The sequence below is a fragment of the Phocoena phocoena genome, chromosome 1 (genome assembly GCF_963924675.1).
Source record: "Phocoena phocoena chromosome 1, mPhoPho1.1, whole genome shotgun sequence".
In the NCBI taxonomy this organism is placed as follows: Eukaryota; Metazoa; Chordata; class Mammalia; order Artiodactyla; family Phocoenidae; genus Phocoena; species Phocoena phocoena.
In genome coordinates this window covers 53,632,513-53,651,165 of record NC_089219.1, presented here as the reverse complement: position 1 = coordinate 53,651,165, position 18,653 = coordinate 53,632,513, and the positions used below count along the sequence as shown (strand labels likewise).

Sequence of the window (18,653 nt, the reverse complement as noted above, 5' to 3'; positions counted from 1 at the left end):
TACATATTTGGAATAGGTTTTATAAGGAGGTAAATAGTAGATACTCAAATACTGATTAATGAATACATTTTTGATTAATGAATGAGTTAATTGATTTCCATGAGTTATTAGGAAGAAAAGATACAAGCGTGAAATGGCAGGATTTAAATAGATTATACTACAGTAGGTAACTCCTACATGAGAAATGTATATACTTTCTCTCAGTAAAATTCACACTAGTTCAGAGTAAACTCTTGGTATAGAAATTCTGTAGGAATTCACTAAAATCAAGTAGATTGACTATCTTTGGTGCTGTTGGGGTTTTTATTACTATTTTCCACTATTTTTAGTGTTATGATTTGCCAGATTTATTCTTCTGTCTTGTCTTTACTTGTAAAGTGCCAATTGAAGGGGTCCAGACAGTAATGCTGCAAGGTTTCAGAGGAAGGGCCTCCATTTACTAGGATACTTGTGGAATAAGTGAGATCCTCTGTGCTACCCTTGAAGTATAAATAGCATCTAGCCAAGCAGAAAGGTGTGGAGAGGTATTCTAGGAAAATGGAATGGCATTAGGAAAGTATACAGGGGATGTTTCAAAGTGAATAATTTTAATTAGATCTGAGGGTTTGTGTTGGGCAGGAAATGGTTAAAGAAGTATTTTGGCGTCAGATTATAGAAATCCTTGAACACCTGGAAGAGATTTGGATTTTGCTTTGTAGGCTTATGCTCTTGTAATTGGGGTACACATTCTTGTGAGGGCACAGCTAAACGAGATATGCAAGTCATGGTAGAGGAGAGGTGGTACACAAAGTTAATTGCAAAGCCAAAGATGCCTCCTGGGTTCTAAACTTTTATGAGTGGAAGCATGGTAGTGCCATTAATATATATAAAGAAATAAGGCATGGACATATATACACTACCAAACGTAAGGTAGATAGCTAGTGGGAAGCAGCCGCATAGTACAGGGAGATCAGCTCAGTGCTTTGTGACCAACTGGAGGGATGGGATAGGGAGGGTGGGAGGGAGGGAGATGCAAGAGGGAAGAGATATGGGAACATATGTGTATGTATAACTAATTCACTTTGTTATAAAGCAGAAACTAACACACCATTGTAAAGCAATTATACTCCAATAAAGATGTAAAAAAAAGAGAGAGAAATAAGGAGGAGAGTGTGAAAAGGTAAAAGGGAGAACCAGCAGAGGCTGTAAGGTATTGATGAATTTGTTATTTGATAAATTGAGTTTGAAGAGGCTATAGGATATCAAAAGGAGAAATGGCAGGTAGGCAATGGAAGAAGGGGAACTGGAGAGAGATCTGGGAGTAATATGTAGATTTGGGAACTTTATTCATGGAAAAAGATGAGTCCATGAGAGTAGATAGAATTTCTGAGGGTCAGAGTAGAAGAGATGACTGAATATTGTCCATTGGTCCACAATGCTTAAGACTAGGATGGATTAGGGCTTTAAAGATGGGTTCAAGTTGGAGATAATCCTTGGAGAGTATAGTAGTATTGTGGAAGCAAAGTGAAGGTCAAGTTTGAGCAAAGAATATTGTTATTAGTAAGTAGTAGAGAAACCAAAGGGAATGTGGTCTAAGAGGTCACTAGATTTGACAGTTGTGTTAGTGGTACAATTAGAACACTTTTGGCAAACTAGTGAGGACAGAAGGACACAATTTTGTGAACCATAAAGAAAAAAAATCCTTTTTCTTTCTCTACCAGAATGCTCTCTCAATCTGAGCTTTATATACAGAAAAAAACTCAATGTTCCTAAATGGAACAAAATGAAACATATTGTGTGAGAATTATAAAAAATTGGAAAACAGAGACAAAAATTGGTATATTAAATAATGCATTATTTTGCATTTGAAAGCTTCCTATTTTAAGCCATTTTGGCATTCTTGCTCTAAAAAGTCAATTTGGACAGCTTGAATGTGGTTCTGAAAAAAAGAAAACCTACTCTTGCCTTTATTCTTTTGTATTTTTTGGAACAAAATATTTATGTAGGATCCACATAGATCATCCATATTTGCATGTATCATACAGTAAAAATATATATGACATATATTGGATAATTTAACATACAGAATGCTGAATATTTATTGACTAATGTGAGTCACTGTATAGCTTGGGCACTAACCTTTAAAAATTGGATTTAATTCAAGACTTTATTTCTCCTTGGTAGTTTCTTTAAAAACGTATTTAAAAATCAATACTGACAAGTGATACTATGGTCAAAATATCCTCTAATAATTCTTGAGGATTTAGAATTTAAATTATTTAAATTAGAAATAACATAATCATACTTCTATTGGATGTCAATAAAAACTGCAAGAATTGGACTTCCCCTGACTCCATGCCTCCACTACAGAGGGCACGGGTTTGATGCCTGGTCGGGGAACTAAGATTCTGCATGCTTTGGCACAGCCAAAAAAAAAAAGCTACAAGGATTAAAATTTCTATAATTTAGGGGACTGAGTCTTTATTGAATTTGGAAACATACATGAACATCTCTCAGACTATTTAAACATTTAGTTACTTGTTATGATTCTTAATTGTTTGAAAACCTACACATAAGTATTAGACTCACACTGTGTTCAGGGGGAATAAATGATAAAACTTTAACTTGATGCCACCAATACATTCATTCTTATTGTATTCTGACAAGATCCCTTTAAAATTATTTGTTTTCACAATATTAAGTGTTAAAATATGTATACAGTACAGATAAGTTAACAAACAAGTTAAGCTACAGCAGTACTTGATATTTAAAGTCAATATGACTTAGCAGTTATGATCTACTGTATATAAGACTGTGAATCTATTTCAGTACAGTATTTCATCCTGCTTCATTTGGCTTCATAAACAAAGCATACCAAACATTTACTCCAAATTATTTTGTAGCAAAATGAAGTATCAGTTTTAAGATTCATGTTATCGATTTTCACATGTACTCTGAACTGACTGAATTTTAGTTTTGAAATTAATATTACAGCATTTAAGAAATGTACAGTTATTAGTCCTTTATAGTTATTCAAGTTTAGAATTTTAGCAAGAAAAGTAGTTTTTAAACTGAGGAAGTTGTAAAATTAGCTCACATGATGACTTTGAAAATAAAAGTCTCTTTGTAAGTTTTTTATTTAGAAAGGTTATTTGAAAATTCACCCATTGGTTACAATTCAGATTGTGACCATCTAAAATTGATTCGCACATCACAAAATATATGAATAAATGATCATAAGAATTTTGATTGAGAAAGGTAAATGGTGTTCTTTGAGGTGATGTGATGATATGTTTACTATTAAGTTGGTAGTGGCTTTAATATAAAGAATTTATTTCTAAAGCCTTCTATTAGGGATTTAATACCAGATTTTTAAACCACAGTAATTTCGGATGAGTTTAATGTTTAATTTATTGGCTTTTTAAATTGCCTCAGTTCATTCAGAATTTTCTGAATCTGTTGGGCGGATCAACATTTTGGTTGATTTGATAGAGTATAACCTTCCATTTTGAGACTTCCAGCATATTCCTCTTCTCCTCTCTGGCTTAGTCTTTGCTTTTGGCTTGTTATATTTACCATTTAGGTTGTTTTCCCCGCATACATCATGGCACCACCAACCTCCTAAAAAGGATAGATACGCAGATTAATAGATACAAACTCATACGTAGTTACTGTTATTATATTTCTCCAGTGAGTATATCTTCATTTCTTATAACAGTGTTGTATACATATATTCCAATTTAAAATAATTTATACAAGTCTCATATACCTGACCAAAAATAAAATATCTGAGAAAGGTTAGAGGTAAAATACGTACTCAAACTAGAATCAAGTTAACACTTACGTTGAGACGTTTACCTATAGAGAAAATGTTTATATTGGATTCAGATTTTAAAGAATTGTCTGACATTGAAAGATATTAGCTATTACTTTGGGAAGATATTTTGAAACTTTGAAAATAAAATATTTATATTAGGAACAGTTTACCTGAATTACTTTCTGGACAATTGAAGTGTCCTTTTGCTTTGTGATCCCAAGTAGAAAACATCAAATCTTTGTGTTCCGGGAGTGCGTTGGGGACATTGCCAGCAATCTCAACTAGATGTAGTGTATAGTTGGTTTCATGATCTCCCAGGTGAAAAGAATATTCAATATAATGCTTGTTGTCTTTCCAATCTTCTAGCTCAATTCGTAAGATATATTTAGATTGCTTTACTAGGGAGTATATCTTCTCTAGACCCAACCAAAACTCTCCTGAAAAGAAAAGTTGTAAAAATCTGTGGATTGTTAACTGCAGATTAGGCAGCAACTATTTTTTTTGAGAGTGTTCTTTTTTTCTTTGGTGTAAGTAGATTAGATGTTTTAGTCTTGAATCCCTTGGTTATTTTAGAGTCTCGTAAAATATTTCTTTTTAAAACAATGTTATTCAAGATAGTTATGTTAAAATAGTAATAGGTGTTAAAATACAACAAGTGTTAAAATAGTAATAGGCCTACCTAAAGTCTGATTATCCTTTCTGAAATGGATATTATCAGGCATATTTCACAGGTGAAACGTGTTAGACTATTATAAGTACTTTTAGGGCTAGTCATTGGTAAAATATCTAACTTCTGGGTCCTTATATGTACTGGCTTTACTGTCAGCTGTTTATTAATATGAATATACTATCAAGAGATTTGTTAAGTATTTCCAGAGACTTGTATAATAATGTAATTTTCCTCAAATATAATCTTGGCCTTTGATATTTGCTTGATATATACGTTTTCTTTGTAGAAAAAGAAGGAAATAAATTTAAAAAACATTTTAAATTAAAAAGCATAATTTTTAATAACTTCTCTATAATTAAAAAATTTTATTTGGAATTAAAAATATAACATATTGTAAATACAAATAGATATCTCTGATTATCACAATTACTCTCTAATTATCCCTTTTATTAAAGCATTTAAGGAAAAAAAGTCAAAATTTCCTTACCGCTGTTGAATTTGTAGATTTCATTTTAAGAATTGCAAAATACAAATGGCTTACTTTCTTGTAGAAATAAGTGAGTACTCTAGATTCTCTCAGAAGAAGATTTGGAGCTACAAAACATATCACTGATTCTACCTTTTAGTTAGGGATTTAACTGGTAGTTTGAATACAGAATTGTTTAAATGATCAAGTAGTACTGAATGTTTAAAAATTCGATATAATAATGGATGTTATCCACTTTATTAATGAGTACATGTACATCACTCATGGATTTTTATAATATGCTTTTTGGATTTTAAACCTCTGTCATTTATTTTTATTTTGCTTATTTTGTTTTTTACCTTATTTTGTGGTCAAAATATAACAATTTTCATTGAATTAAACTAAATTTATTTTAAACCACACATTGTATAGTATACATTTATCATATTTAAATAATTGAAATCTAAACATTTTGTACTGTACATCTGACAGCTTCCTTGTGCCTTCCAACTTCCAAATAGTTAATATCTAAAATGTTAATAAGAAAGTAGAATGACCAGTGATAAGGATGGTTTTCTTTGTAGTCCATTCATAGCATTTAGCACTTATTTGAAGCACTTAGCCCTTAATCAAATTTATCTTTGATAATTATAATTATGATAATTAGAAGCCATCCAATTAAATTGTGATAAGTATACATAGAACAGACATGTAATTGTGAAAAGTATAATTCAAATAAAGACACTTGTAATAAGTTCAGTACTTACAAATGTGTAGTGATTTGTTAATAATTTATATGAAGGCTGGGAGTGTTCCTCATTCATTGTATTTCTAATGCCCAGTCTGTAATAGGCTCTTAATAAATATTTTTAAGTTAACCAGTGAATGAAGTCAGCTTACCATCAAGCCTCCCAAAACCATATTTGTAGTTTTCCCAAGTTTCATTGAAGTTTTGTGATCCATCTATTCGGTGTTGAATTAATGTCCATGAACTACCTGAATATAATGAACAGATTGTTTATTTTCAGTAGACTGATGCTGATAGTTGTAACAAAATGCGGTTTTCTGTTTGGTTTTAATTGGTGGCTGTACAAGGTAGTTATTAATGTTGTTATGGTAATAACATTTTATTATTTATTATGAGCCCAAGAAGTTAAGTGAAGGGCAACTAATGAATTTGTCTTAATAAACTTATTGACAAAGGTCATTTTAGATTATTTTATAGAAAAAGATGGAGAATATTGAGCAAATGCCTGATTAAATACATAAACAAGACAAATATAAGTACTAGATCTGTATAACTACTTGTGTTATATATATTTCATTTTATATGTATTCAGAACAAAAATAACAGGATTAGCCTTACTAATAGGTAGTGAGTAACCTGAGCTAGCTACTGTCTAGTTTCTCTTAGGCTCGTTTTACCTGAGGTAACATCACAGTAGACGTTGAAAACTTGAGAGTTGCTGGGTCTAATGGAATAGATGCCACTTGTATGTTCACCTCTATTATAAATGATGGTACAATCAGCAGGAATGTCTAGAATCAACAAAATGTTATTATGTAAGATACAGTAATAAAGAATGATATCTTTAGAGCTTGAGATTTTACTTGACATTTTATGGAATTGTGGTGACTGTAGCCTTCAGTCTTTTTCAGTAATGTGTTATTGAAAAGGTACTTTATGCTAAGGCATTTTTATTAGATGGCATATTATACAAAGAATATCAAAATAGTTATTACCAAACTGATTTATTTTTAAGAAAAGTGACAAAATTAGAATTTAAAACACTTTTTTCCCTTAGATCTAGGAAAGACATAAATAAAATACCACATATGAGATGTTAGTATAGTGCTTGGTGCATAGCAGGTAGTCAACAGATACATGAGGAAAGAGTGAACGTACATAGAGGAAACTAACAGAGAACTTTTTTCCTTTATGAATTACATTAAAAATAAATGTGTTTTCAAACTATATCATTTTTTTAAAGCTTGGGTAGGAATGGAGACTTTGTTCCCCCTCTTTTTTGTTTTACTTATGGAAAGTAGAAACATTGAAGAGAATGCCATAATCTTTTCATCTGTATTCAACAGTTGTTAACATTTTGCCGTATTTGCTTTATAAATACATACAAATACGTATTTTGCTGTGCTATTTGAAAGGAATTTGCAAACATCATGCCCCTTAACCCGTTAGATATTTTGGCATCCATCTCTTAAACATGAGATTATTCTCTTACATAACTATAATATCATCATTACATCGAAGAAAATTAATAATAATTTTATATTATCTAATATCAAGTCTATATTTATATTTCCCTGATTGTCTTAAGAATGTTTTACAGGGTTTTAAAAAATCACCAGGATCCAATTTAGGTTGACACGTTATATTTGTTGGATTTATCTCTTTATTCTCTTTTAGTTAGTCTAGAACAGGCCCTGAGAATAGAGATTTTTGATGGAAATGTCAAAGAAGAAAAATTTGACGATATTAGTTTCAAGAAGGAAACCCACCAAATTATCTTACCATCATGTTCTACATTTTTTGTTTCATTCAAGTGAAGAGAGGGAGTAGTTCTTGGTGCTCTTGGTTTAGAAGAAAGAGAATTTTCTGTGGATTCTTGAACACCAGTTCTTCTTAACTGATAAAAGAATATAAATCTACTTTTAAAAATGGTACTGAATATACAGTTAGGGGAAATCTGAGTTCATAATATGTTATTGTTTTCGATGTTAAGAGGGATAAGCAATGCTATACATATTATACAGACTTGCTGTTCTCAAAATATTTAATCAGGCACATAAAGAGTTCAAAAAAATAGAGAAAGACAAGGCAAAAAACAGAAATTGATCAAAAAACAGTAAGATCAAAGGCAGAGACTTTACTTAGAATATTTTAATATGTTCTATTTATTTATATGAATGTAATATATATTCTGTTCAGTGACACAGGCAGATTTTAAATTTCATAATTCTCAGTTGTAGGTCTTAAGACCTAGCACATAATTTGAACAAGGCTGCTTTCTTGATAGTTTTTGACATGTAATCATATCTGTAAAGGTAACAAATAGGCAGTTTTATTTGTGTACTTTCAATATATTCAATATTTCATTGTATGTTGTGCTGGGTTTGCAGTTTATTGACCGATAGCTTTTCTTATTGATGGGTTGAGAAGAGCAGAGTACGTAATGTGTTATTAGTGTTAGTTTTTTGAAGTCAGCATAAATGGCATTTCCTAGGATATAATACATAAAGATCCATTGTAAAGTTCACTTACTGGATGTTAGTCTTTTCTACTAAGTAACTGTGATCTTATAGTAACTTAACTTTACAGTTTTGGTTTCTTAATTTAAATTTGAATAAGTTGGGTCAGATGATTTAAGCCTTCTTCCAACTTAGAATTCATTGTTGAATTCTTCATACATTTTATTATTAGACAGGATGTATATTATTTTATAATAGTGACATTTTGCTTTTGTGAGCAGGTTCATTTACTCATAATAAAAGATACAGGAAAAGAATTAGAAAAATAGCATATAGTAAGAAGGCAATTATGGAAATCAAAACTAGCTGGCAAAAACCCCTTTTCAGACAGTTAGCAAAAATAACCTACTAAAATTATGAGTCATAAAATTACTGAAACATAATGTGTTTGTTTGGTGGAAATTGGTAATATTTGTTTTATAGTTCTTGGCATCTATTTTTTTTTTATACCAGTTTCTTCAGGTCTGTATTATTTTTGAAACTCTCTTGAACAGCTGTTTAGTAGTATTATTACTAATTAATATTTTTGAACTATAGTACTGTTTATTGGAAATCTTAGATTTTGGCATAGCTTTATTCCAAGCACGTACCTACCTTGCTCACCTAGTCAGTTATTTACATTGTAGATTAATTATATTGTTGGGTATTAAACTTTAATTATTAGACATATAGCTTCCAATAATAATATTAATCATAGTAAGTTTTTATTGACTTCTTTGTGCTAAATGTGACATTACGTTTATTAACATGTATTTATTAAGTGCCTACTATGTGTCAGACAGAGTTCTATATTTTGGAGCTATAGCAATTTTAAAAAATAGAAGAAACTTTCTGTACTTACGGAGCTTACATTCTAGTGCAGGGACAGACAAGATAAATAACTCAAATATGTATTATGTTAAATAGGGATAAGTGTTCAGGAAGAAAAGAGAGTAATGAAGGAGGTAGCAGGTTTCAAGCATGGGTGTAGGGGATTATAATTTCTTTCTTTTTTTTTTCTTGTTGAGTTTTTGTCTAGTTCGTTTATTAGAATGTACATAAATATCCACATTGAATGGAATTAAACATGAATATGGGATCATGGTGTAGAGGACAGGTCACTGACCTAGGAGTTAGCCCATCTGTGTTCTGACCCAGCTCTGACACATGACTGCGAATATTCCAGTTTGTCTAGAGTATAAGGTGGATTGGGAGGTAAGGCAAGAGGCCAAATAGGTAAGAAGGAAAGAATAGGTGGCACCTGGGGGATTATAATTTATGATTAAGTTATCTGGGAAGGCTTCTTTGAGAAATTTGTATTTGAGAAAGACCTAAAGTGAGTAAGAGTGGGCCCATGCAGATACCAGGGTGAAGAGCATTTCAGACAGAGAGCAACAAGGGCAAAGACCCTGAGATAGCAGCCTGTTTGATGTGTTTGTGTAACAGTAAAAAGGCCAGTATGACTAGAGTACAGGAGATGAAGTCAGTGAGATGATTAAGAGTCATCTGGGTTTTATGGGCCAATACGAGAGAGACCGGAAGCCATTGTGCGGTGTTGAACAAAGAGAGAGAGAGTCTAATTTAAATTTTAACTGAATCTCTTTGGCTGCTATATTGAGGATGTACTTGGCATGAATTAATTCTTTTTTTCTCACAACAGTCCTGTAAGATTCTTTTATTATCTACATAGAGTACATTAGGAAACTGATAAGGGGTTAAGTAATTTATTCAAGGTCACACAAAAGTTTTGGAGCCAAAATTCAACCCCGGGTAGTGTATTAGCTTCAGAGCCTGCAAACCTAATGATCATGCTGAGGTGATCCTTTTATTCACTATCCAACTATAATTATTTTAAATAATTTTAGGGTCCAGCGTTTTCATGGACCTAAATTTTATGTAAAAGATTGGACATACTATTAAAATATTGACTTACCTGATTTTCAATTTCTTTTATTTGACTGTGCTGTTGATTTAATTGTCTGTATTGTTCTTCCACGATCTGAAGAAGATCTTTGATGCTATTATCTTGCTGTTCTACAAATGTCTGGACATAGATTATAGGGTTGGTTAGACGTTTCTTTCTTTTTTGTTAAATTAGGCTTTTTAATTTCCTATAACACTATCACAATCTAATTTTTTTTTTTTTTTTTTTTTGCGGTATGCGGGCCTCTCACTGTTGTGGCCTCTCCCTTTGCGGAGCACAGGCTCCGGACGCGCAGGCTCAGCGGCCATGGCTCATGGGCCCAGCCGCTCCGCGGCATGTGGGATCTTCCTGGACCGGGGCACGAACCCATGTCCCCTGCATCGGCAGGCAGACTCTCAACCACTGCGCCACCAGGGAAGCCCCACAATCTAATTTTTTAAACTAATACTGGATTAGAAAAATGATATTGGTAAACCTTTTCCCCTTGTATTCTTCTTTCACATAGTACATACTTGAGTTTTATTTAAAATGTACCATCCCTAAAAGCTGATTTCCTGAACTTTAAACTACTTCAATTAAATGAAAAAAAAAACAGTATTTTAATATCTTTTCCATTAACTGTATTACTTTTATACATTTTAAAGATGGGAGAATAGTTACACAAGTTATATTCCTTTAGCTTTTTACTTGCCTCCAGTAATTTGCAATAGTATAATAATTTAGTGTTCTAAATTTCATTGCTTAACTGTCTTGTAATTTTCATCTGAAATGCAAAGTTTAGTTATTTTCATAAATAATATTAGGGAAACAAAAACCAACTTGAAATTATAATGGGAAAATTTATTTCCTGGAGTCTTTTTTTCATGAGAAAAATACAGTGTTTCAACAGTTCAACGAAGTATTTCAAGTAGCATGTTTTAGAATATTTTTTTAAAAAGATCCACATTGAAAACATAATCATGAACCCTCTTTGTTTTATACTTACTTTGAGTGAAGTTATTTCCGGGTGTTCCTGAATTTCAGGTTGATTTTTAATTAAATTGGTTAATTGGTCCTCCAGGTATCTCACTTTTTGTTGAAGTAGAATTTTCTCTTCAAGGAGACTTTCAAGTTTTGAGTTGAGTTCAAGTGACATGTTCTTTACTTCTTCATTTTTGACTTGCAGTCTGGATGTAGTTCTTCTAAGTTCCTTTTCTTCTTCTTTGATTTCATTGGTTTGCAGTGATAAGTCATAAAAAGACTGATCAAATATGTTGAGTTTTTGAAATATGTCATTAATTTGGCCCTTAGTCTTATGAACAAAGTCTTTAAGACCATGTCCTAACTGAAGTAGGCCATTGGCTAAAATTTTTACATCATCTAACATAGCAAATCTTGATTTTGGCTCTGGAGATACAGAATCAAATGATGGATAATCTTGGTCAATTCTGGAAGAAATAACTAGAGGAGCAATAAAAAGAAAGAGCTTAATAGTGTACATTTTTATCCTAATTATTCCCTTTAAAACGATTTGGAATTCGTTTTTTTTCCTGCAAGCATACCTAGACTTCTGAACTCTCTATATAACACTATTTGCCACATAAACAGTAAGGTTGGCAGGTGAATATAGTTAATCATTAAGCTGTTTAAACTTGTATGAATGTAACCTTCCACATTGAGTTAGATCAATGCTAAATGAAGTCAAAGAAATGAACAAAGAATTTAATAGGTCATTTAAAATGGTTATTGTATTTAATTTTGCTGTATTATAAACTGTACTTTCAGTGTTATGAGATCTACCTGTTTTTAAAAGCTCATTTTAATTTATCACGATTTTTAAAGAGATTTACAGGTAAATACCAAATTCTTTTGACTGATAAATTCATCATTAAAGTTGAGGAAAAATTAATGAATTAAGTATACATTTCCCAAATTGTATTTTAGTTTTTTTTGGAAACAGTGATCGATTAAAAAAGAATGCCTTCTCTGTGAAGCCCTCCTCCACATCTGCAGGTGGTGTTAATGCTGCATTCCCATGGTACTCTGTATAAGCTAACATATGATTATATATTCCTTATTATTTGTCATTGTAATTATTTGTTAGTATATCTTTTTGCTTCAGATAATCTATCTAAATCATATTTGTATATTATCACAAAATCCCATACATTAAAATACATTTCATCCTTTTTCTCTGTTATAGTCTATGTCTCTATGTTCTAGCCTCCTCTTTTCCGTGTGCCCACTGTAAGACCAATAGATTATGTGGTTTTCTAAGGTCAACCAGAATTAAATATTGGGTTGACCAAAAGAAAGGTTTGTTCATTTTTTTCCATAAGATGGCTCTAGTAGTGCTTAGTTGTCTGTAACTTCATTCAAAACAATTTTGTTAGATTGTATGTGATAGCTGTCATATCAGTGTGCATTTAAAAAAAGACTTACAAACTTGGTGAATTTTTGTGTAGCCATTTTAATATTGAAGATGGAAGAAAAAGCAACATTTTGGCATATTATGCTTTATTATTTCAAGAAAGGTAAAAATGCAGCTGAAATGCATAAAAAGACTTGTGCAGTGTATGGAGAAGGTGCTGTGACTGATCGAACATGTCAAAAGTAGTTTGCGAAGTTTTGTGCTGGAGATTTCTCACTGGATGATGCTGCACTGTCGGGTAGACCAGTTGAAGTTGGTAGCGATCAAATCGAGACATTAACTGAGAACAATCAACCTTATACCACACGGGAGACAGCCAACATAGGCAAATCATCCAAATCAAGCGTTGAAAATCATTTGCACCGGTTTTGTTATGTTCATTGCTTTGATGTTTGGGTTCCACATAAGTTAAGTGAAAAACAACCTTCTTGACTGTATTTCTGCATGTGCTTCTCTACTGAAACGTAATGGAAATGTTCCGTATTTAAAACGAATTGTGATGGGCAATGAAAAGTGGATACTGTACAATAATGTGGAACGGAAGAGATCATGGGACAAGCGAAGTAAACCACTACCAACCACAGCAAAGGCTGGTCTTCATCCAAAGAAGGTGATGTTGTGTGTATGGTGGGATTGGAAGGGAATCCTCTATTATGAGCTCCTTCCGGAAAACCAAACGATTAACTCCAGCAAGTACTGCTCCCAGTTAGACCAACTGAAAGCAGCACTCAACAAAAAGCATCCAGAATTAGTCAACAGAAAACGCATAATCTTCCATCAGGATAATGCAAGACTGTATGTTTCTTTGATGACCAGGCAAAAACTGTTAAGCTTGGCTGGGGGGTTCTGATTCATCCACCGTGTTCACCAGACATTGCACCTTCGGATTTCCATTTATTTCGGTCTTTACAGAATTCTCTTAATGGAAAAAATTTCAATCCCCTGGAAGAGTGTAAAGGGCATCTGGAACAGTTCTTCACTCAAAAAGGTAAAAAGTTGGGAAGATGGAATTATGAAGTTACCTAAAAATGGCAAAAGGTAGTGGAACAAAAGAGTGAATACATTGTTCAATAAATTTCTTGGTGAAAATGAAGAATGTGTCTTTTATTTTTTTTTATGAACCAAAGGCACTTTTTGGCCAACCCAATACTTACAATGTCAGAAACTATTTGCCCATTATAAGTTTTTCTAAAGTTAGTGTGCTTGGTAACAATATTCATGATCTAAATTTAACAAAACCAAAAAATTAATAGTATGATTAAAAATAATGTTCCCCTGTGCTTCTAACTTAGTGTTAAAAGGAAAAATACTAAATGTTTCAGTTAAATTATAAGTGATTATTTTTCTTGAGTGTTCATATTAAGAACTATTTTTGAGAAAATAATAAATACTTTTAAAATGCCTTATCTTGACAAATTAATATAGTAAAATTGTTAAGAGTGTGGTCTTTGGAATCAGATTATGGTCTGGTCCAGAAGCCAGATCTAGCTATCCTGCCTTAGATAAGTTACTTAACCTTCCCACACCTCAGTCTCCTCTTCTGTAAGTTGGGTATTTTTTTTTAGTACATACTTAAGGAGAAGCAAAAGAAGTAGTATGTGTAAAGTACTTAGAACAGTGTCTGGCAAATAGGAAGTACTCAAAATGTTAGTTATTATGTCCATGAAATTACCTTTTAATTTGTGTGTGTGTATGTGTGTGTGATTAGCCCTATCTAAATGAAATTTTTCATAAATGCAATAGCTCTTTTGCAAAGGGAAAAGTTTTAACATAATGAATTTCAGTTTAAATGGTAAATTATCAAGCAAAACTTTACAAAATTTATCATTTCCAAATTTATTCTTAGAAATGCTTCTTCCTGGAGTAAAACAGAGACCCTTTCTTTTGATGATTTAGGATTAAGGGCTTTTGGATTGAACAGTTGCAGTAGATGTCATAAACCACAGTGGCTAAGAGTTTGATTCTGGAGAGAGACTGGATGAATTGGAATCCTGGCTGTGCTGTTCTTCAGCTCTGTGAAATTACTTAGCTTTTCTGACCTCTGTTTTCTTGTCTATCAAGTGAAGATAATACCTACTCTATAGAGTTATATAAAGACTAAAAATATTTTAAAGCACTTAGAGCACTACCTAGTGTTTAGTAAACATTACACAGTATTATGTATTAGTATTCTTTTGTAATTAAAAAGGCAATGCACTTATGTAATATTGCTGTAATATTTTATTGGTAAATATTATCTAGTCTTATGTTAAGATGACATAAATTGGGAAGTTTTGCTAGAGTCTGGGTTTTCTGAGTTTGGTCTCTTGGACCTTGAGAAGTACAAGGAATTATGTCTTTTGTTTAGCCTGTGTATACTTTTTCTAAGTGTCCAATATAGAACCACATAAATACTTATGTTTGTAAGAGAAATATAGAATGCAAGTAGATAAAAATTTACTAATACTTCCACTAATGAAGAAGAAAAACAAAATATTTTTCCTTATTCTTCATTTTCATCTTACATTTACCACTGGTACATGTTATGGAATTATAGAAGTGTATGTTGAACTAATGAAGAAATTTGAATTTCCTCCCTCTTTTTAAAAGAGATATGTTAGTGTTGTGATCATTGGTCCTGAAGGGCATATTTCGAAACTTCTCCTAACTAAACTGTCTACTTTTCTGGCTTAAAACTATTGACCCTGATATTTCATCCATTTTCTAGTTGAGGGGGAATGGAGATGGGCCAGCTTCTTGTCTCTATTGTACTATAAGCTGTTCATTGGTAAGATCTATATCTGTTTTAAATTTATATCCTGTATAGCACTTTAGTACAATGCCTAACATGCTGGAGAAACCATACATTTTTATTGAATGAGTAAGATAATGATAAAGTCTTAACATGGGAGTTTTTCAAACACAAAATTTGCATATAATAGATACACCTTTTTGATATAGGAGGTTCTTTTCAGAGAAAGGAATTTGAAAAGTAGTCCCTTCCAGTGCATGAAAGTAACTGGACACTAATACCAAAGAAAGGCTGTGTGAAGGAATTTCCTTCTATTTGGTTACTCTGCTGGAGTATTGACACTTTTTGCACAATTTATATATTTCCTCACATGTAACACAAAAAGATAGATTAGAGGCAGTGGTTGCATATTCTTGGTTTATAGTATATTGTCTCTGGGTAGAAATATCTGGATAATTTTTTTTCTTACCATAGTTTGAGATGTTATTTAATATAATTAAAATAAATAATTTGCCTAATTATAAGCTGTGGAAGAGTGTCAACATGGGAAATGTAATGAAAGTAGTAATTTTGTAAATGATTTTTACATCTACCTTTTAATGCCCCCTGTCTGAGTACACATTGTTAAAGGCAGAATCTAATCTTTGCTTGAACTTGTGCCTGTTTAAATAGAACTCTGATAAGATGTAACCAGTAATGTTATAAAAAGTTAAAATTTTTATGCCAAAGAAAATAAGAAACTAAGCAAAATTAAGACCTAATTTAAGAATTCCTAGTTTCAGAGAACTAATATACAAAATTTCTTAGCTGCATAGAATTTTAGGACATTTGGGAGCTTTGTTTAAGTTCCAAGCAAAGCAAAGTCCCTTATCCTCCCCCAGGTTGTGCAATCTTATGGAGATTTGAGTTCCAAATAAAACACAAGGCATTTGGGGTCTGTTGAATATAGTATCACTAGTAATTTCTTCCTTTTAAACTGTGGTCATTTGTTTTTGAATTAATATATTCGGTAGAAAGATTCTAAAAGTAACTGAGAAAAGCATATTTATAAATAGAAATATTTATAGTAACTAAAGAATAATGCCAGAGTAATATCAATACGTTAGCTCCCTTTTCCTCTCTTTGTCCAGAACAGCACTGTCCAATGGAAATATAGTGTGAGCTGTATGTGTAAAAAACTGAAAAGAAACAAGTGAAATTAATAGTATGTTTTGTTTAATCCAAATCTAGTATGTATTTTATACTTTCAGGATATCTCAGTTAGAACAGGTACACATCAAGTACTCTGTAGTCTCACTAGACCATAGTATTGGACAGCAGAGGTCCAGAAGATGAGTGACTTTCGAAGGAATCATTTTGTTTATCTTAGCTTTTTTCTCATGTTCACTATTAATAAATGTTAATTTGTTATGTTGAAAGTATTTATCGTGGAAACTCAGATATTTGAAAAACCTATAAAAAATAAAAATCCTGACTCTTCCCTATTAACATTTTGGGGTCTATCATACCAGTTCCCTTGGATGACTACCTAAATGTAATTTTTTTTTTTTTTAACACAAATGGGAGTGTGTTATATATAGCTTGTGTTATATATATAAATTGATTCAAGACCATAACATTTTAAAATTTACTTTCATATGAGTGCCTATACCATATCCTTTTAAATGGCTACACAATCTTTTATTATATGGATGCACCTTAATTTAATCATCTGCCTGTCAATGATCATTTCAGTTGCTTGTAATTTTTTGATTACAAACAATATGCATAGAAAAGGTGTTTATATTTGTGTATAAATATTTTCATATGATAAGTTCATAGATGTTAACTTTCAAAGTAGATTTCTCTTGTCAGATTATCCTTTAAAAGAATTGTGCCAATTTATATCCCTACCAAGAGTATATGAGAGTTCCTCTTTTCCCATGAATTTTTACCAATGCTTTAAATTGACAAAGACAAAAAATATTGATAAACCTAGTAGGCACATATATCTAGTTTATTTTGCTGTCTGTCTTGCTCTCTTTGTGAATTACCTGAGAATTATCTGAGTCTCCCTCCCCCCATCAAACTCCCCACCCCTTTTTTGTTTGTCTCTTTCTGAATAATTTTAGGAAGTATTCACATGTGATGGATACTAACTCTTTGTCATGTGTGTAGCAAACAGTGTTCTTCCAATTTGTCCTTTGTCTTCCACTTGTGTTTATGGTATCCCCTGCTCTGTAGAGGCTTTAAAATTTGTCTTTTATGATTTTTTGTGGCTCATGCTCAGAAATGCCTTTGTCACCTATAAAATATGGTCTCTTTAAAGGTTTTCTAGTACTTGTATGGTTTTATTTTTATTATTTAAAACTTTGATTTAATCTGGAATTTATTTTGAGGAAGTGGTGAAATATGAATTCAGCCTTAAAAAAGGTCAGTCAGCTATCTCAGCAACTCAACACTTTTCATTGATCTCCCTTCTCTCTGCTGATTTAAAATTCCTCTGAAGGAGTATTATAAATGCACGGTAAAGACTTACTGGGTTTATGTGGAAATTTATTAGTGGAGTTAGCAGTCAAATGAAAAAGAGTCTAGGCTAAATGCATGCCTTTCACCTTCATAGACAAGTTGAATTTAAAATTGTATTGCTTATATTAGAAATCAAGCATAGCTTAATGTTCAGTTAATTCGCATTTCATATGAAAATTCAAACTCCAGAAGAGTTAAGTAACTAAAATATTATGTGAGTTCTGTACTATTCATTCATTCATTCAATCAATCATTTATTCATATGAGGAACTATTCTAGGCATTGGAAATAGAGCAGTTAACTAGATTCGTAAGGTCCTTGCCCTCATGGAATTTGGGCTTTATTTAAGGAGATACATAAACAAGAAATAATGTACAAACAAACAAGATAATTTAGGATTATCTTAAGCAGATTATTTAAGAGTTGTGAATGGGATAACAAAGTGATGTTATGTGGGGAGGTAAAGTGAGGCTTTCTAAGACTCGAAAGATGGGAAGGGGCCAGTTATGTCCATATCCACAAAGCTAAAACAGTAGTAATCCAAATGCAGAAATTGAGGGGTGGGGGACGGCATGATGTGTTTTGCTTTTCTGTGTGTTTTGCGTGTCTATCGTACTTGAAAATTTCTCACTGAAATTTATGGGCAGATTCTTTAGTTTCAAGTCCTCTTGTGGGCCCCAGTGACATTCTATGTTCATAGCATTTATCATACTGCAAGTATGCCTGTCTTATTCTCCCTCCAGACTGTGATTTCTATGAAGTCAAGAACTTTGTCTTTTATCTCTATATTCTCAGTATCTAGTATACTGCATACTCAATAAATGTCACAGTGAGGCATTATAAACATCATAAAGGCCGATCTGTTATCATGTACTTTGGATCCTGTTCTCTCCCACCATTTC

At 32.1% G+C, this 18,653-nt stretch overlaps 2 protein-coding genes across 8 annotated transcripts in view; one reads left to right on the top strand and one right to left on the bottom strand.

The window, feature by feature from the left end:
- The window catches only part of DOCK7 (dedicator of cytokinesis 7), a 216,361-nt gene that overhangs the window by 65,627 nt on the left and 132,081 nt on the right, over positions 1–18,653 (top strand). The gene's annotated exons all lie outside the window — the stretch shown is intronic.
- Positions 3,363–11,656, bottom strand: ANGPTL3 (angiopoietin like 3). The gene is made up of 7 exons (XM_065883208.1): positions 11,088–11,656; positions 10,112–10,222; positions 7,463–7,577; positions 6,358–6,471; positions 5,833–5,928; positions 3,967–4,233; positions 3,363–3,600 (listed from the first exon to the last, which is right to left on the bottom strand). Exons 1-7 carry the CDS (start codon positions 11,580–11,582, stop codon positions 3,416–3,418), a joined length of 1,383 nt encoding a protein of 460 aa, XP_065739280.1. The 5' UTR covers positions 11,583–11,656; the 3' UTR covers positions 3,363–3,415.